This window comes from Vollenhovia emeryi, unplaced genomic scaffold, assembly GCF_000949405.1.
Source record: "Vollenhovia emeryi isolate VEMERY1.0 unplaced genomic scaffold, V.emery_V1.0 DF939122.1, whole genome shotgun sequence".
In the NCBI taxonomy this organism is placed as follows: domain Eukaryota; kingdom Metazoa; phylum Arthropoda; class Insecta; order Hymenoptera; family Formicidae; genus Vollenhovia; species Vollenhovia emeryi.
The window spans coordinates 139,756-156,737 of record NW_011967244.1 but is presented as its reverse complement, the minus strand read 5'-3'; the positions used below and the strand labels follow the sequence as shown (position 1 = coordinate 156,737).

Sequence of the window (16,982 nt, the reverse complement as noted above, 5' to 3'; positions counted from 1 at the left end):
CCATAGACATAGTATATCTAGACTGCTGGTTGGCGGAGTGGGGGTAGAGCTCACGTAGAAAAGGATGCACTCTGTTTCGTGCATTGAACGTTCTCTCTCGCACACGCGAAAAGAGGGGATAAGGGGAAGCAGTTACTAACCTGTGCGAGAGAGAACGCACAGACACGAAACAGAGTGCATCCTTTTCTACGTGAGCTCTACCCCCACTCCTGAAATTTGAGAGAACCAGCAGTCTAGATATACTATGTCTAGGATCTCCGCCCTCCCCCCTCCCTCTCGTTCTCCGTCGGTTTGTTGATTCAGCGATAACAGCTGATCGTGACACGCAGCGGGACGAGCTCTACGTTGTAACAATATATGCGTTTACGCATGCATATGCACGTATAATAATTGAACCGAGATCCGTTTGAGAGAAATCGTAAGCGAGGAATATGCTGAAGCCGAAGGCGCTCACGCAGGTCCTCAGTCAAGCGAATACCGGGGGCGTGGAGAACACCTTGTGAGTACAAGAGATCGGAGACGCACCAGATACACTCGCTCGCGGTACTTCGGGCTCTATTTCAAAACACGTCCCATTGTTCGTACAAGAGTAACTTGGCACAAAGTGGGAATCCGTGTGTCGAGTCGTCCGATAAACAATGCGGTACGAGCCCGATTTATTCTTGAGCTCGAAGCCGCGACTCGTGTCGCCAGGAAATTGAAAATTTCAGATTGAGATGGGACGAAGTTGGAAACAATAGGATTTGGATTAAAATTCAAGTGTCAAACTTTTGGCTTAGCTGCAAACATATCCGTAGCACCGCATTGCTTACAGGATGACCCAATAGATATCTTTCTAGTTGATTATCTTCGTGCATGATATTTCAGGATTCTGAAGGTAATGTAAACCAATGGCACTGCAATTTGGATTGCTAGAGAGACACGAGTTGTTGGTAGAGTTTGAAATCACGCCCTGTTCGTTAAGCTACAATTGTTTCAGGCAGTTGAAAATACCACTAAATACACGATTACATTTCACGTTTTAGATTGCTCAACAGGGACGGTGGATTGTTAGCGTACAGCGGTTACGGGGATAAGGACGCCAGGGTCACAGCTGCCATCACGAGTAACATTTGGACAGCTTACGAGAAGAACGGGCGAAACGCCTTCAAGGAAGATGAACTGCAGTTTGTTCTCATGGATTGTATGGTAACAGATCAAACGGGCATTTTCCCAATTATTTCACATAAGCCGAGAGTCTGTTACACTCTTGTTTCCAGGAAGGGAAGGTCGTTATCACCGAGGTAGCCAATCTGCTCTTGTGCTTGTACGCGAAGGAGAGCGTGGGATTTGGATTACTGCGCGAGAAGGCGCAGGCGTTGGCCCAGTACCTCGATCAGCCCTTAAAGACGATAGCGAACATGCCTTGAACGGCCCCGACGGAATCGCAATCGATCATCCCGCTTTCACAAAGTCTGCTGCACTCGAGAGATTACGAATTTACCTTTGCGATACTTATTTATTGTTTGTAAGAATTTGTAAGTTGTACGCGTATAAATATATTTTTTATTGACTCGAGATGTTAACGTGCGTGCGTGTTTCCGCTCTTAACACGCGCGTGTATCTACAATTCTAAATGCCGTGGGAGGTTCAGGGAAAGAGCTACGAGTGTAATAATTGATGCAATAATGTAGAAATAGACGAACGGAAGTGTGGGAACGAAAGCTGCTCTTTAATGTATATAATAAATCTTTTATTTCATATAAGTTACAATTAATACAAACAATTTGCATTTTATCTCACTTTACAAATCACACGCTGTGATCGTAGGGACTACTTAATGTAAGCCCACCTATCGGTAATGTAACGTCAGTAGTTGCCGCATGTGTGAATCGCTGCTATTCAACGCGCAAAAGTTGCTTCCAATTCATAAACTTGTCGGGGCACACGAGACTATATGACTGCGCGATCGGCGGGAAAGAAAATCATTAACAGCGTTAAATATACCTACGTTCGTCACTTACTGCGAATTGCACTACTAGAGATAAAGAGTTATTGCATAGAAAGTTCCTAAAGTTCTATACCTTTCTCGTATCAGAGTACTTATACTTAAAAGTATCGCTAAAACAAATTTTGATTACGTTTCGCGTTACACATCCGCCGCACGTACAGCGACGCGACGGACGTTTGTACGTACACGCACTTGGAGAAAAGACAATAATTAATACGCACCCTTGGTTTCCCCGATGAGAACGTTTTACTGAAGATGTAATGAAATTTTGCCGAGATGCACTTGAAAATCTCCCTCGCGCTTGACCCGGTTTTATTGTCGTTTCAGTAAAAGTTCAGTGAAAAATGGCCTCAAAAGTTTGTTTTTTTTTTATTAAAAAGTAACATAGTTTCTAGTCATTTTTTTAATATTATTTTTCAACAGTATACCTTAATTTTTCTTACATCTCGCAGCGTTGAATCTCACGGGGAAACTTACGATTTATTTTGAGATACGTTCGGCAAGTTTTCTCAATAACTTTCATCTCGCTTTTCATCGTACTTTCAGTAAAATATTTCCATCGGGGTCCTGCAAACAATTTGGCTTGTTTCAGAAGTCCAGGATGCTGATCGAGACGCGGTAGAAGCAAATGCAAAATCGTCCGAAGTATGCTCCGCACACTTTTGCCGTGACCGTTCGACGTATCGTACGGCGGTAAATACCCAAATTGATAAAACCGTTGGAACGAAATCCGTGTAAGGTGACAGTTGTGCGTGTGCAAATGGTGTGAAATACCTTCATACACGACAACCCCTTCTTTACGTCGCCTACCTCGATTTATCTCCTACCATTGTAACTCTATGGTCTCGAATGAATGAATGTAAACGCTACCTTGTCCCCTAACGCCAAACACCGAATACAAGTTTATCTATCGTTAGAAATCTCTACCTATGAAAGTACAAATTTTACACGAGTAAAGAGGAGGACGTGTATCGCCGCGTGTATAACATGACAATAATGAACATTAATGCTGGGACTAAATTAATGAGTAGTATACATGGATTTTTGTTTTGAGCTAGAAAACAATGCCTTATATTAGCCTAAACAACACTGTACATAGCACGTGGGATTAACAATATTGGTCCTAAAGTTTCGGAAATGTCGCAATACCAAATGAATTGTCGCTAGCCGAAATCGTACAACATCGTGTCGCGTATCCCTTACCGCGCGCGTAAATGTCGGAAATGTACTCGATACAGCTGCAGTTTATATAATACATGTGTATTCCTCGCGACGACAGGTGTCGACTTGGCTGTGTCGAAATAGCAAACACCAACGGCGCGAAATGCAATTGATTATTTGTATTGTTGAACCGCGTTTCTCCCGACGAAGAAAAAAATTGCCGTGTAAATTGCGCGAGATTAATTACGCATGTGTACAATAGTACTAATGGCGTCTATAACAAGCCAATATTACATACGCTCTTCCATTTAACATTTTACATATATTGTCTAGGACACTTTTCTCTGGTTTTCTCCCCCCCCCCCCCCCCCTTTAATAGGCCTTCGACAATTGACAGCCTACATCCGTTGCAAGTACGCTCGTTGCCACGGGTGCAGGGGATCATATTGCAACTGCAGATAATTTCGCGAAAAGAAAATAACTCAATTTCTTTTTCCTCTTCCCGATAGTGCGCATCATCTCGCTGATAATGTAATCGTGTTATTCCGCGCGTGTTTTTCTTTTCGTCAAGCTTTCACGTTTGCGCACGAGATACGCGGTGAACGCTCTTAAACTACGCTTGCTTCGTTCTCCTAAAGTCTCTTTCGCAAATGGCCCATTTTCGAGAGAATCGAGCCCTCGGCTCTTCCCTCAAATATACCTCAGGTCTGTATCCTTAATAAGTAGTGTAATGCAATTGCTTCGTTTAGAAAAAAAGTCCTTTTCCGTATTAACAATGCAATTGTATAAAGTCAGCTTTACGTATTCATAGCTATTAGTACGCGCGTCTCCTGTTTTTTCTCTTTTTTTTTTGAAAATTATCACGTTAGGTATACAAATATCTTTTATGTTTTATAGCGGCAGTGCGAAGGTAAGTAATTTAGACGTCTTACGATAAGGATACGGATAGGAAAAAGAACTTTTGTACAATTTAGTACAAAAAGGCAATCTCTACTACGTTATTACTACTTGGAGATAAAAACTATCGTTTATCGTTAAAAATTTTTATACGAAACTGATTGTTTTCCACCAAATGCCATTCGTCCATTAAAGTATTCGATAAAGCTAAAATATAACTGCAGCCATTATGGAACAACGTCATTTATTATTAATATAACTATGTTATCTATATATATGTATATATTATTTTTATGTATATATGTATATAACATACCTGCTTTTAAAGCAGATAGATGTGCTTATAGAAAAAGGAAGGTTTTTACTTTGTGTTTGTCGTATAGCGATTATCTGATGTATAAACTGTACGAAATTATTAAACTATTCCATTCGTGAGATCGACATTACTCTTTTCACCTTTTGGGCACTGTTAATAAAGAGGAATAAATTAATAATAACGTGTTACTTTCGGTTCTTAAAGCTGTTCGTGTGTACGATCTTGCTATGCAATAAATACGCATCTATAAAATTTTCTTTATCCTTTGCACTGTAATGTCCCTGTAGATTAACATCGTCTAGGAATAGAGGCGGAGGGAATATAATGGAAAGAGAGTGTGGATTTTTACAATACTTAAAATATTAAAGAGAGGAAAAAGTAAACGAAAACAGTCTTCATTCTTGTCGCAGCGCAGCTGATCAAACTAAGGGAGGCATGGGAAAACAAGGACGGATCTAGACATTACATGCGTGAACCCTTCTGCTGCAAAACCTAGAATGTGAATTCAATAATCTCAACTTAATGAAAACGTATTAGTCTCACTTCACTTATATAATAATGCTTAAACGCTAATCGCAGGTTCTACAGCGGCAATTGAAGTTACGGCCTTGTTATGAAAACAAATTGTTCCGCCCGTTACATTGTTGCCAACAAATTAAGAAATACCAAACACGCTACTGCTCCCCAAAAGCAAACCCACATAGTATTAGTACACATAAGTTTAAACAGACTGTCTTTTATATCGTATATAAATAAATCGTACATAATCTACTGGTGGTAAAATATACACTGGACAATTCACTCTTATGCCGCATTTAAAGGACGTAATGTATATGATGAATAATTTGGCATGCAGTATGATTCATGCAGGTCACGGGGCGTAAAGTATATATAACCACAAACCAATGAAAGAAAAAATTCTTTATTCAACGAACGGCATGCGGTACAATAATAATAATAATACTAATAATAATAATAATTGTATGGTACATACAACAAATATCAGAGGCAGGACATGCTCATGCGAACAGGCCTCTGAGCTTCACAGATTATTAGGTGGTTTTCTGTCTCTTTAACGCGACTTTAAATATAATGAGTCAATGTGCATATTTAATGCCTATATGTATAAAAATATAAAATGCATATATACATATGTACGTATATGTATGTATATATATATATATATATATATATGATAAAATAAAAACTCGATCGACAGACTTTTATTTACAGATTCGACTTGAAGAAAAAATGAAGCCACCTGATGAAATCTGCCGCTTAACATTTCACGTCTACAACAGAGTTATTTTCCTTCTGGTACTTCTGTCCCCTCGTAAAACAAATTAAGCAAAATAATTCTAAGCAACCGTCAACAATATTGCAGAAAAAAAAATGTATAGAGGAATGTTTTGCTGAATTAAGCATAAAAGTGATAAGACGTGAGATAAAATTCAATCTCGCGGTAAATGTGTATGTATAAATCATATTTATCGCGTATACAGTGATAAAGCTCGTCTTTGGTTTTCTACCCAACCCAGTCCAGCCGTCAGTACAGGCGAATTGTTAATACCAAAAAATAATACTGCTTTTGTTTTAATTTCACCTCATTAGAACTGATAAAGGTATGTTATTTGACTTCACAATAGCGTTAAAAATCAGGAAAACTCAAAATGTTGGGTCGCAAGAGCAAGATAGGACCATTTTCTCGCGCTCGGAGATTTCTACTTGCAATCCTCCAATCCTTTTCCAGGCAGGAAAGTGCCGGTGTTTCCAGCTGGAGCACGTTAGACTCAACAAATAACCCCATGCGATCCAACATGAAGAAATTAGGGCTGCCATCCGTCCAGTTTTTCTTTCTGGGTCTTTCGGGGGGACTTTTTTAAGTGGTGCGCTACACCGTTGAGAACTAACATCAAGTCGCGATATTTACGCATTAAGGAGCTACACACGTTGTGCGTGTGTATACGCGTAGAAACCGTAAGATCGTAGCTACTATTTGTTATCGAGAACTACTATTAATAGTTTAAACAGAAAATTCTTCTAGTTTTATCGCTTTATCAGCAACAGTTGTCAGTCGGAAAAGCCCGCGGTGTTAAACTGGTGTTACATTTGTCGTACGATAAATTTTTTAAACGTGTCAATTGGCTGGAGAATAGAAAAGTCCTCGAGTCTCTAGAAATTATCTATTCTGCAGTCAATCAACGCGCTTAACAAATTTCTCGTACGACAAATGTAATAGTACCATTAAACCTTGCAAGTTCTAGGTCAGTAAGAGATGGCAGCCCTATGGAAAATAACAGGGTTGGAAAGTAACTTAATAAAAGTATCCAGTTACAGTTACAGTTTCTTCGCTAAAAATGTAACCAGTTGCAGTTACTCCTCCACGTGACCTTCAAGCAACTATTCAAGGTGAAACCAACGGTACCACCTTACGTCCCCCTTCGAACCAAACAACTTTTGTTTGAAACGTTTGTCCGTATCTTTCATACTTTTGGAGATATTTGCGTGGATCATTTAAAACGAGACAGCCTGTATATAAAGTAACTATTAAATTAGTGACTAGCTATCGACAAAATGTAACCGAGTCAAGTTATAGTTACAGATGGAGAGAGAGTAATGAAGTTGTAACTGTAACTTCGTTACAAGTAACGAGTTACCTCCCAACCCTGGAAAATAATAATACTGACACAGATTACTTAGGATACACGGTCTCGCTGAAAAAACGAAGGTGTAGGTACTTGGTAAGAAAACGTGAATTGAATCTTGGCTAATAAACCCGCGTCCATGTCGCGCGCCGACTCGGGTACAAGGGGATAAACATAAAAATGATGGCGTTAACCGTGGCTACTTTGGCTCAAGTGAGGATGGGAAACAGTCGAATAGGATAGCGGTACCTTGACGCGATCCGTAGACTCCTCTTCTCTACTGCCGAGCTGACTAGGTCCGTACTCTCGGCTCACCACGCATAAAAACTCGGCGTGATCGTCGTTACCGTAGTTATATTGAGAGCCTATGCTGATCACCTGCGCAGAACGAGAGCAACCTGTACAATCCGGGGAGAAGAAACGCCGCGGCGCGACAAGGGAAACGCGGCAAACGCTTGTCGATACCTGCTCGAATCTCCATCCGTCCGACATTGTGGTTACCATCTGCGTGAGCTCGTCCTCGTGACAGTGGATCACCCTGTAGACGTGCTTCTTGGAGTCCCTCTGCGGCCGGGTGTCCCTCAGGATGATCCTCTCTTTGACTAGCCGTATGAGCTCGGTGATATTGTAAAACTCCGCCTCCTCCAGCACGCCCTCCTCCGTCAGGTCCTTGTTGATGACCAGCTTGCCGTGGCGCAGGTAATTGAGGACCGGGCTGAAGTACGTGGGGTCGCGGTCTATCAGGTACGCTCCCGTCTCGTCCTTCGGGAAAGCAGAGCAAAACCCGGGAAGGGGCGGGGGTCATTCACCGCGTCGCTCGGCGGGGGAGGCGCGAGGGAGACCGGGAGGTCTCTCGCCCGCCGCGGGCACGTGGCAATCCCGTCGCCGTCGCCCCGCGGCGTCGACGCGGACGGCGGGGCGGGCGTCCGGTCGGGCGCCGTTTGAAATTCCCGGTAAGAAGCAGTGTCAACTAACCCTGTCCGAAATGAGATCCGAGTCCTCCTGGCACAGCCGGTACAGAAACGAGTTCGGGTCCCTCGCCAGGGTGGTCTTCGCCGTCAGGAAGTACGTCCCGCCCACGTTCAGCCGCACCCACTGCTTGTTGCACCGCTTGCCGACATGATTCTCTGTCATCCCGATCGAGCTGGTGTCGTCGAGGTCCGCCATACTCGCATTGGCATCAATTGGCATTAAAGGGGGGAGCCCCGGGTCAGGTTGGCTCGACGACGCCGCTAGTCGACGCAGCGTCTCGCGTCCGCCGTCGAGCTGCGCGCCCGAGGAACCCGGGGACGGCGGCCGTCCCGCAATTTCGCCCCGTAATTTTAGAACGCTCGCGTTTCCCCGACGGCGGCGCCGCGCTGACAATGACGCGTGCTGAAATCTCGCCGGAGCGCATTTGAACGAGTCTCTCTCTCTCAATTGACCCCGTTTCATTATCATTTCGTCGATATCTCGGTACGAATTGAGCGAAAAGTCCCGTTCTCGTTAAAAAGAGCGCGGCCTTAAACCCGAGAGGTTTCGTAATGTCGCGTACTTCGCAATTTCTTTACTCGCCGCCTCAGAGGCGGCAGATTCGCACTCTCGAGTCTCTAAACTGATTTGCAGAGAGAAAGTGCCGCCGCGAGCGTTCTCCGTCCACGACGTACGCGGGCTCGGGATCCTTCGGCTCGTCGCTTATTCGCGTGCACGCTGGATTCGGATTCGAAACGGCCGTTTCCGCTCGCCGGGCTTCCGGCGTGAAGTTGCGCTCTCGAGCGGCGGGGCAACTTCGGGCGCTCGCGTTCCCTCCCGCGCTCCGTCCCGCGCGCGGAAGAAAAAAAGGAGAACGAAGGGGCGTCGGAGAGGAACCTCCCTCTCGCCCTCTCGGAGACGCGCGCGGTGTGTGCTCCAGAAACCGCGAGCGAGAATCCCCCGCCCGCGCGGGGGGAGCCGAGCGCGAAGCGCGCCCTGGGCCCGCTCGGCGGTCTGGGTTCGAGGCTCGGCGCATAAAAACGTCCGTACCCCCGTGGATTACCGGCAGTCATTGCGCCACGGTCACCCCATCGTGATATGCGGGGCGCCAGGTTGCGCGTCGTCACCGCCGCCGCCGCCGTCGTCCACGTCGTCGTCGTCGTCGTCGTCGTCGCCACCGCCGCCGCCGCCGCCGCCACCGCTGCCGTCGTCGTCAACGCCGTCAACGCCGTCGTGGACAACGCCTGAACGTCGCGCTGCACGCAAGCTCGGAGCAACGCCGCGCGAAGATGCCGGTGAAGGTCGACGTGGTGCCGCCGCCGCCCGCCAACTCAAAACAGCCGGGTGTCACCAAGTCCCTGTTGTACAACGGCTCGCGCTTCCAGGGCTCGCAGAAGTCCAAGGGCAACAGCTACGACGTGGAGGTGGTTTTGCAGGTTAGTCGCGCGCGCTTCCTCCCCGCCGTGCCGCTCCCCCTCTCCCCGAGACCTCGACCCGACCGCCGTCCGCGCCGCCGTCGTGTCGCCACTTCTCGGCAAGTGCGCCGCAAACTGGCGAGCCCACGGGACGGGGCGACGTCCTCGACGGCGGCGAGGACGCGCGGAAGATTCGTTTCCCCTCTCGCCTCTTCTCTCTCTCTCTCTCTCTCTCGCTCTCCCTTCCTCTTTGCAGCGGACGGTTCGCGCGCAACCAAAGTTGATGGTAGTTGCCGATGGTACCGCGGCAGCGTGGGCCTGACACCCGGTACGATTCTTCACCTCGCGTTTGTCCCGTTGCAGCACGTGGACGAGGAAAACAGTTACCTCTGCGGATACCTGAAGATCAAGGGTCTCACGGAGGAGTTTCCGATGCTGACGACGTTCTTCGACGGCGAAATCATCTCGAAAAAGTATCCCTTTTTAACTCGCAAGTGGGACGCGGACGAGGATGTTGACAAGAAACATTGGGTTCGTACCGACACACGCGCTATCGCGCCAACCGCCGTCGTCCGTTACCGCCGCTTCGTCGTCTGCATATCTGCCTTGTTCTTATTGCAGAGTAAATTCGCGTCGTTCTGCCAATACGCCAAAACGTTCAATTCCGACACGTTCGACTACGAGGCACTGAAGGGGACGGACTTTGTGTTTATGAGGTGGAAGGAGCACTTCCTGGTACCCGATCATACGATCAAGGACATCAACGGTGCCTCCTTTGCAGGATTTTACTATATTTGCTTCCAGAAATCCGCCGCCACGATAGAAGGCTTTTATTATCACCGTAGTTCTGAATGGTAAAACGCCAGACTACAAGTTAGAAAGTAGTTTTAACGCTAGCGACTTGAGTGGTGACATTTGATTTCTGAACGCGCCGATTGAACCGCTTGGAACAGGAAGGATGTACGCGCGGCAGAATCGTATCGCGGGAAACGAAACGCTGTTTTACAAGCGGAAAGTGGATCCCCGAGATGAGTTTCCACGAAAGAAGCTGTCTTTTCGATGCAAGGATTTGCGAACTCGCCGCGTGTCCACTGTCTGTTCTTACCGGTTCAATTGTGTTCTTAATAAATGCGAGTACACAATGCAAGATGGAATAACTAAAACGACAATTCCGAACGTTGTTTCAGGTATCAATCCTTGAATCTGAGGCATGTCCCAGAGCACAGTATACAGATATACGAGTTCAGGTGAAGTCGATACCTCCGCTGAAAAGCCTCACGATATTCGCGTCTTTTCTTTCCTGGCGTACAGATCTCATAAAGATTCGTCTTATAAATTCTATTAGAAGTGTCGCAGTGAGTCTGTTTCTTATTCGTGACACGCCCCCCCCCCCGCAGTTTCTCAGGGGGGGAAAGATTGACGGTGAAAAGTATTCAGGATTTTACGATATCCTGCTCTCAGTCGACTGTATTGAGAAACGTTGAGATCACGAGAATTGGAGTGCCTATTTATTAAGTGGTCGACTACGGATAATAATTATTTCAACGTGATTGATTGTAAAACCAAACACTTTTGATCGAAATAAATTATCTGATGCATATCATTTTAAATGATTGGTGTTGCGTTATTCAGTAATCTGATAAAGGCTTTTCGAGACTTTTGTTTGTGCTCGTTATTATTGTGCGTTTAATACTTCTGGTTTTCATTGCTGACTGAAACATATAGTCCAACATGTTTGTACGGAAAAATGAGACAAGGTCAACCGTTGAATAACGTTTTTGCGAAGATATTTTATGAGAATATAATTTATGAGCAAGAATTCTTCCTTTCGTTGCTCAGGCTATTTATGAGATCTGTTTGCCACCTTGGAAAAGATCAGGTGTAAACTGTTTGAATGAAGCTGTACGTATGTCGCAAAAGGAGGAACAAACGGAAATGGTAATCGCGAAAGGGTTTTATCGAGGTTTCGTCGGTAGCCTATGTTGAAAACATTTTATTTATTTATTTTACGCGCGAACGAACTTTATTCGACTCTAATGTTTTATACATACATATATGAAATATATGTATAGCTGAGTTTAAGAATAGGCGTTAGACACATGTTGGCTATTCGTAAAACTTGTCTTCATGTTTTTAACCGAAATGTTAATTAAATATATCGATTCTCTTAGAGAAAATAGTACACTGTTGTGATAAGCATTACCATAATGTATACATAAATATATATATACACATATATATATACGAATGTATATAAGTTAAACGAGCTGTAATAGGTAATCGCGTAGCTTACCCGAGATTTACACTGGCATAGTACAGCATTCATTTGCGCGTGTGACGTTTGTGAAACCCGTTCTCGATCACCAGTGATATTGATATTTCAAATGGCATCCCCCCACATGCCACATTATTTTCGATATTAATTTTATTTAGCGTTGTTAAATACTAATAATTTTTGTTTTCTCTTTTTATATTTGTGCTAATAATAATCTACCTGAATACTCAAACCGTTAGGACAGTACGCGGTACTGTATACAATAAAAGCGCATGTCGAGTCGATGAGTTTGTAACGAACGGTCAAACTTTGGACATTGGAAAACGTAGCTACGTATAAGAGATACATATTTAATATAATATATCAGATACCTTAAGAGTACACTGATATTGTTAATTATATTAAGTCGACCTCTATTATAAAAAAAAAGAACAGAAACTTAGATCGTTGTCGCATCCTTATTTCTAAGTTATACGTTGTTGTGTTTCTTTAAGAAGAGTATCTTTATATTATCAGTTATTGATACCAGTTTTATACATGAACATGCCGTGCAAAGTGTCACATATCAGTCCGTCAAGTTGCATGTTGTTTTTCTTCCAGTACGCCACTGTGCATCTGTTTTTACAAGCTGCGAAATTTATCAATCTCGCGCGCTAACGGAATCTAATTCTTGCTTAAACAATGTACAACAGGAAATATAACATTTATTTACGATAACCGGCGCATTTTATGCACAAAAGGAATGTTTGCTTTATAAGAGACGTCCATAGGTTCATAAATATTCGATTTATTTTCGCTATACAACCGCATGTGCTTTAAACTGGAACACATAATTGAATACAAATTGGAGTCGGGTTTCGCGCTATTATACAAATAGAACCACCATGTGCAGATGGAATACATCGATGAAAGTCACAGTGCTCAAATTAACAAGAAAGTAGTGTTAAAAGTTGCCAGGGAGAAAATCTCGCCAATTCCAGCGACTGAATTCAGTGAGGAACACGATTAAACCGATTAATTAATTGTGATTAAGACCGTAGTCGAAAGGATCAAGTGTTTATTGTATACAGCAAGTATACGGGACAAGCTCTCTAATCCTCCGTCATCCAACGAAATTAACGTTTCGCGCTATCGAGTTAGAAGCATTTTGGCAAACGGGACGGCATTTTCCATTCTTCCTTTAACATGTGGCCCCCTTTTAAGTGGATATTCCTTCGTGTATGAAAGGATGTTTGTTCTCTTGTAACAAAATATGTATATAATAATTAACGTGTGGACTATTTATTAAAGAAAGATTTGGTATTCGAAGTAGGAAGATCCGTTTTTCAAGTCTTTACATACCGATTACATGCATTGCTTAAGTGTGAAGTTGAATTTATTTAGCACATCTCACAGACAAGTAAGCACATCGTGTTATATTCATATAAAACAATATTATAATATAATATTCTTTTCTTTATATACACAGAATATAATTTAGTTAAATCTAACGTAATATAAATATACATCTCATGTGCTTTCCTGGCATCGAGTGATTAGTTACAGACATATCGTTAGAGATCGAGTGTGTTTCTATCTAGTCTATCTATATTACACAAACGCATCTCCTGCAATCTTACACTGTACACTGTGGATTTACATTTCGGTAACATGAAATAAGACGATACTCTTAAATAACGTATTCGGGGCAGAGGGATTTTTCGGATTTCGTTAAACACGAAAGGGAACGAGGGTCGTATCGCCTCGCGCGACTCACAATTCGCGGCGGTAAAGAGAAAGAGAAAAAGAGGGAGAAAACCGTAGAGATTATCATCTGATCTCGATCAACGTAATGAAATGTAAAACTCGTGCCGTAGAAAGAGTCAATTTTATTGCTCTTTATAAAACCGTCTTCTTAAAAAATATATAGCTCTTCCGCGCTCGGTAAAACCGGTAGTTTCCGATAAAACGGTTTTCGCAAGCAATTGAAAATATATATATATATATATATGTATATGTATATATGTCGCTAATATATCTCGAGTTAGCTGCTCTAAACTTTCTACACTTACGCTATCATCATTAGTCTACACCACAACCACCGTAGACTTAGCGAACTTGTACTTTTCAGTTCATTACTCGCTGCTCTCGCAAGCTTGCGATCGAAGAAAGAACACTCCGCACAGAGAGATACGTTTGTGGGGGAAGGGCTGCTCTTTTTTTTCCAACAACGGCCAAAACGAAACTAAGCGGCTTTACAGGGGCTTGTTTAAAAGTACGGGACACACTCGAGTCGCGTAATGCAAAGTGTTCGATCGATACCTGGGTGTGTATCTTGCAAACCTCCGTGAATCCGGACGCGTTCCCCTCTCGACGGAAGCCTGCGACGGGGAGCCCGCGCGAGCTCTGCGATCGACGACGACGCTCGGTAATGTCGAAGCAATTTCCCTGCTTACGTTCGCGCCGTTCTCTCCTTAATCTCGCACAACGGATGGCACGGGTACACGACGGCTCGTCTTAAGCTCGTTTAACAATCGTTCGGATCGTGGAACTGTACGCGCGGCTCGCGGATGTGAAAATATATATATATATATATGTATTTATACGAAATGTATCGCGTGAGATACAAACGCAACAGGTATATCCGTCAACGTTGGCAAATCGGGATGTCACATGTTTACACTATCGCGCGGTGGTTTAACGGTGATCGCTACATAATCGCGAGACGCGTTTGCATCCTCGAAACGGGGGCGAAACGGGTGCGGGGAGGAGAAGGAAGAACGCTGATTGCTGCGCGAGCGCTTTTGTAAGTAAAATCGCTACCCTGACTTCTGTCCGCCGTCGCCCTCAGGACACCGTGCAGGAGTTGCGACCGACGCAACTCGTGCGGGAGTCGGCGATGCTACCGGGCGAGCTGCCAGGCGTCGACAGCCCGCCGTTGCTGTGGCCGACGAAGCGCAGCTTCCGATGATGCGTGCCCAGGCTCTTGCTGGAGCTCAACGAGCGGTTGCCGTTGTAGCGCAGCTGCGACGTCGTCGTCATCGCGTACGATTTCAGGTGCGACTTGATCGACTTGGGCAGCGGCAGCTGGTCGATGCCGTAGACCGTCGTGCGGGCCACGATCGCGCGGCACGCCAGCTCCTGCAGGCTGAGCACTGCAATGCGAATTACGTGACAATCCAATTACCTCCGGCCTGGAAGAACAAGACCGCCGAGACCCGATACCTTTATTGGATCGCCACAATCTCTCCATGCCGTTCCTGTGCAGCGCCATCCGAGAAAGCTCCGAGAAGCTCTCGCGGATATTGAAATTGCAGAGAGGCGAAACCTCGAAGAACGCCATACGATTCTTGGCCGCGTAAGCCTCCGCATCTCGCTCGCCCACTTGCCGCTTGAAAGCCAAGTGCAGGCGGTTGCCGACCAGCACTTTCGGTACGCCAGGCGCGTGCTGCAAAGTTTGACAATTTTGTGAGTCGCCGGGAGAAGGAGCCGACAATCGGACAAGATGATAGAGCGTCGCTGACCTCTTCGACCTCCTTCAGCCACCTATTGATGCCGTCGAAGGACCATTTATTGGTAATGTCGTACACCAAGAGTATACCTTGAGCGCCCCTGGAGTAAGACCGAATGATGGTGCAGAATCTACCCTGGCCCGACGTATCCCACAACTGTAGCTTCACTCGTTTCCCGTCCAACAGGATAGTGGTAGTCTTGTAAGCTGAAAAGGTGAGGAAAACAGATCATTCCCATCTGTGGGTAAACAATGTCGAGGAAAGGAGAATTACGGAGCGCGTGTAACCGAGCACCCGATTCGTCTGGACAGGCCGAAAAGTCGTGTTACCGCTGCCGCTGCAGAACGGCGACTCCGCGGCACCGTCCTCCAGGCCGCTCAAGATCTCTTGCTTGCCGACGTCGCTGTCGCCCACCAGCAGGAACTTGAGCAGATAGTCGTACTGCTTCTCCTGACGAGGCCTCGCCGCACCGCCGCTGGCCTCACCCGCAGCCATAATATCCGGCCGTCGCAGACCCTGAGCATACTGCGGGCGACCCACGGGACGACCACGCTCGCCCTGCCGCCGTCACGCCTGCCCCCGTGTTCGCGGCGCGCGGACGGACCCTCCGGCACCGCCACCTCGAGCACGTCGGGCAACCCGCCGGTGAAAGCTATCGCATCGTACCGCGGTGCGCTGGAACGTCGCGTCGACTCTCTGATCATGGATCTCGGGCCGCGTCGATCGAGAACGCCCGACTGCGCGCGGCCGCCGTGTCTACGCGGCCGGGACGCGGATCCCGACGACGGAGCGGACGCGTATCATAACAAAGCGAACACGGCTCTCCCCAGCTCTCCCCGCTGTTGTCGTCGCTGTGTTGTCGCGCTGGCCCCTCGCCTCGCCTCGCGTGACATCGAGGTTGCGCGCCGTCGCGAAATCCGCGAAGGTCGGGTACGTTCGTTATCGCGTCGCGCGCCTTCCTCGGCCGCGTTTCCATTCGCCCGCGGCCGCGGGTCACCCGGCGGGAGCGATTGGCTGCGCGATCCAACGGTGGCAATTGGCCCCCCCACGTCTTTTCGTCGGGCGACGCGCCGCGATCGCGAATCGAAATGACCGCTGGTGATAATGTTGGGGGAACCAGGGGGAACGTTGACTCGAGCAAGTTGAGAATGCGTTCAGCACAATTATTATTATTATTGGATTAATGGCTCCTGGATCCAGCGGAGTCCAATACGGCCACGCCCAACCGCTTGTCGTAATTTTTCGAGCTAGTTTCAATTACTTGACGCAATGCAGAGGTGGCAGAAGCCCAACTTCGGGCCTCGCGCGGGGTGATGCAATCGGATGATGTAAACCCCCTAACCCCCCCCCCTCCCGAGTATCAAAAATTCCTCTTAGGTTAGACGTGCGAATCGCTCAACGTCCCAAACGGAACTGCGTTCAGCAGAAACAGCTGCTTTGCAACTGTCGTAACAATCCTGAATTTAATACTCTTAAGCCCGCTGCAGACGATGCTATTTTTCCTGCTGGATTGCTTGCGATTTAGTAAATTACTATCGTTGCACCACTCAGCACTCAGGATTCCTAGTAGTTTAGTAAATTGCAAGCAATCCAGCAGGAAAAATAGCATCGTCTGCAGCGGGCTTTAATCATGGCAGAATCTAAAGCCCGTATCAGACTACGGATTGAGATTAGGATTAGATTGAAATTTAACCAATCGGAGTAAAAGTTATTTAACTTGAGATTAGTAAACTTTACTGTGATTGGTTAAATTTCAATCTAATCCCAATCCCAATCCATAGTCTGATACGGGCTTTAGAGGATGCTCCAATGAAGCCTATCACACAATAGGAAAGCACAGG

At 45.9% G+C, this 16,982-nt stretch overlaps 4 protein-coding genes across 6 annotated transcripts; 2 read left to right on the top strand and 2 right to left on the bottom strand.

The window, feature by feature from the left end:
• Positions 1-251: 251 nt before the first annotated feature.
• LOC105569832 (ragulator complex protein LAMTOR2) lies at positions 252-1,746 on the top strand. 2 transcript variants are annotated; one of them, XM_012026574.1, is made up of 3 exons: positions 252-499; positions 1,026-1,188; positions 1,260-1,746. In XM_012026574.1, the coding sequence occupies exons 1-3, from the start codon at positions 432-434 to the stop codon at positions 1,407-1,409; spliced, it is 381 nt and encodes a 126-aa protein (XP_011881964.1). In that variant the 5' UTR covers positions 252-431; the 3' UTR covers positions 1,410-1,746. The 2 variants fall into 2 exon arrangements, with proteins under 2 accessions (XP_011881964.1, XP_011881965.1); XM_012026575.1 differs by lacking the exon at positions 252-499 and adding an exon at positions 508-643.
• Positions 1,747-2,530: 784 nt separating this feature from the next.
• Positions 2,531-8,222, bottom strand: LOC105569830 (BTB/POZ domain-containing protein KCTD5). 2 transcript variants are annotated; one of them, XM_012026572.1, is made up of 4 exons: positions 7,985-8,221; positions 7,475-7,771; positions 7,259-7,387; positions 2,531-4,856 (listed from the first exon to the last, which is right to left on the bottom strand). In XM_012026572.1, the coding sequence occupies exons 1-4, from the start codon at positions 8,198-8,200 to the stop codon at positions 4,827-4,829; spliced, it is 672 nt and encodes a 223-aa protein (XP_011881962.1). In that variant the 5' UTR covers positions 8,201-8,221; the 3' UTR covers positions 2,531-4,826. The 2 variants fall into 2 exon arrangements, with proteins under 2 accessions (XP_011881962.1, XP_011881961.1); XM_012026571.1 differs by lacking the exon at positions 2,531-4,856 and having other exon boundaries at positions 4,865-7,387; positions 7,985-8,222.
• Positions 8,223-8,937: 715 nt separating this feature from the next.
• Positions 8,938-12,083, top strand: LOC105569829 (glucose-induced degradation protein 4 homolog). The gene is made up of 4 exons (XM_012026570.1): positions 8,938-9,396; positions 9,739-9,906; positions 9,997-10,229; positions 10,563-12,083. Exons 1-4 carry the CDS (start codon positions 9,250-9,252, stop codon positions 10,624-10,626), a joined length of 612 nt encoding a protein of 203 aa, XP_011881960.1. The 5' UTR covers positions 8,938-9,249; the 3' UTR covers positions 10,627-12,083.
• Positions 12,084-13,007: 924 nt separating this feature from the next.
• Positions 13,008-16,025, bottom strand: LOC105569828 (ras-related protein Rab-40C). Its single transcript, XM_012026569.1, has 4 exons — positions 15,471-16,025; positions 15,154-15,347; positions 14,855-15,077; positions 13,008-14,784 (listed from the first exon to the last, which is right to left on the bottom strand). The coding sequence occupies exons 1-4, from the start codon at positions 15,634-15,636 to the stop codon at positions 14,477-14,479; spliced, it is 891 nt and encodes a 296-aa protein (XP_011881959.1). The 5' UTR covers positions 15,637-16,025; the 3' UTR covers positions 13,008-14,476.
• Positions 16,026-16,982: the final 957 nt, after the last annotated feature.

Bases quoted from the DNA above. Each gene is read 5' to 3' on its own strand.
- LOC105569832 (XM_012026574.1), top strand. From the start codon at position 432: ATGCTGAAGCCGAAGGCGCTCACGCAGGTCCTCAGTCAAGCGAATACC. The intron at 500-1,025 runs GTGAGTACAAGA...TTCACGTTTTAG, and splicing joins GGGGGCGTGGAGAACACCTT to ATTGCTCAACAGGGACGGTG. The intron at 1,189-1,259 runs GTAACAGATCAA...TCTTGTTTCCAG, and splicing joins TTGTTCTCATGGATTGTATG to GAAGGGAAGGTCGTTATCAC.
- LOC105569830 (XM_012026571.1), bottom strand. From the start codon at position 8,200: ATGCCAATTGATGCCAATGCGAGTATGGCGGACCTCGACGACACCAGC. The intron at 7,772-7,984 runs GTTAGTTGACAC...GCTTTCCCGAAG, and splicing joins CGGATCTCATTTCGGACAGG to GACGAGACGGGAGCGTACCT. The intron at 7,388-7,474 runs GTATCGACAAGC...CGTTCTGCGCAG, and splicing joins ACGGATGGAGATTCGAGCAG to GTGATCAGCATAGGCTCTCA.
- LOC105569829 (XM_012026570.1), top strand. From the start codon at position 9,250: ATGCCGGTGAAGGTCGACGTGGTGCCGCCGCCGCCCGCCAACTCAAAA. The intron at 9,907-9,996 runs GTTCGTACCGAC...TTCTTATTGCAG, and splicing joins ATGTTGACAAGAAACATTGG to AGTAAATTCGCGTCGTTCTG. The intron at 10,230-10,562 runs GTAAAACGCCAG...ACGTTGTTTCAG, and splicing joins TATCACCGTAGTTCTGAATG to GTATCAATCCTTGAATCTGA.
- LOC105569828 (XM_012026569.1), bottom strand. From the start codon at position 15,636: ATGGCTGCGGGTGAGGCCAGCGGCGGTGCGGCGAGGCCTCGTCAGGAG. The intron at 15,078-15,153 runs GTCAGCGACGCT...CAAACTTTGCAG, and splicing joins GGCTGAAGGAGGTCGAAGAG to CACGCGCCTGGCGTACCGAA. The intron at 14,785-14,854 runs GTATCGGGTCTC...TTCGCATTGCAG, and splicing joins ATTGTGGCGATCCAATAAAG to TGCTCAGCCTGCAGGAGCTG.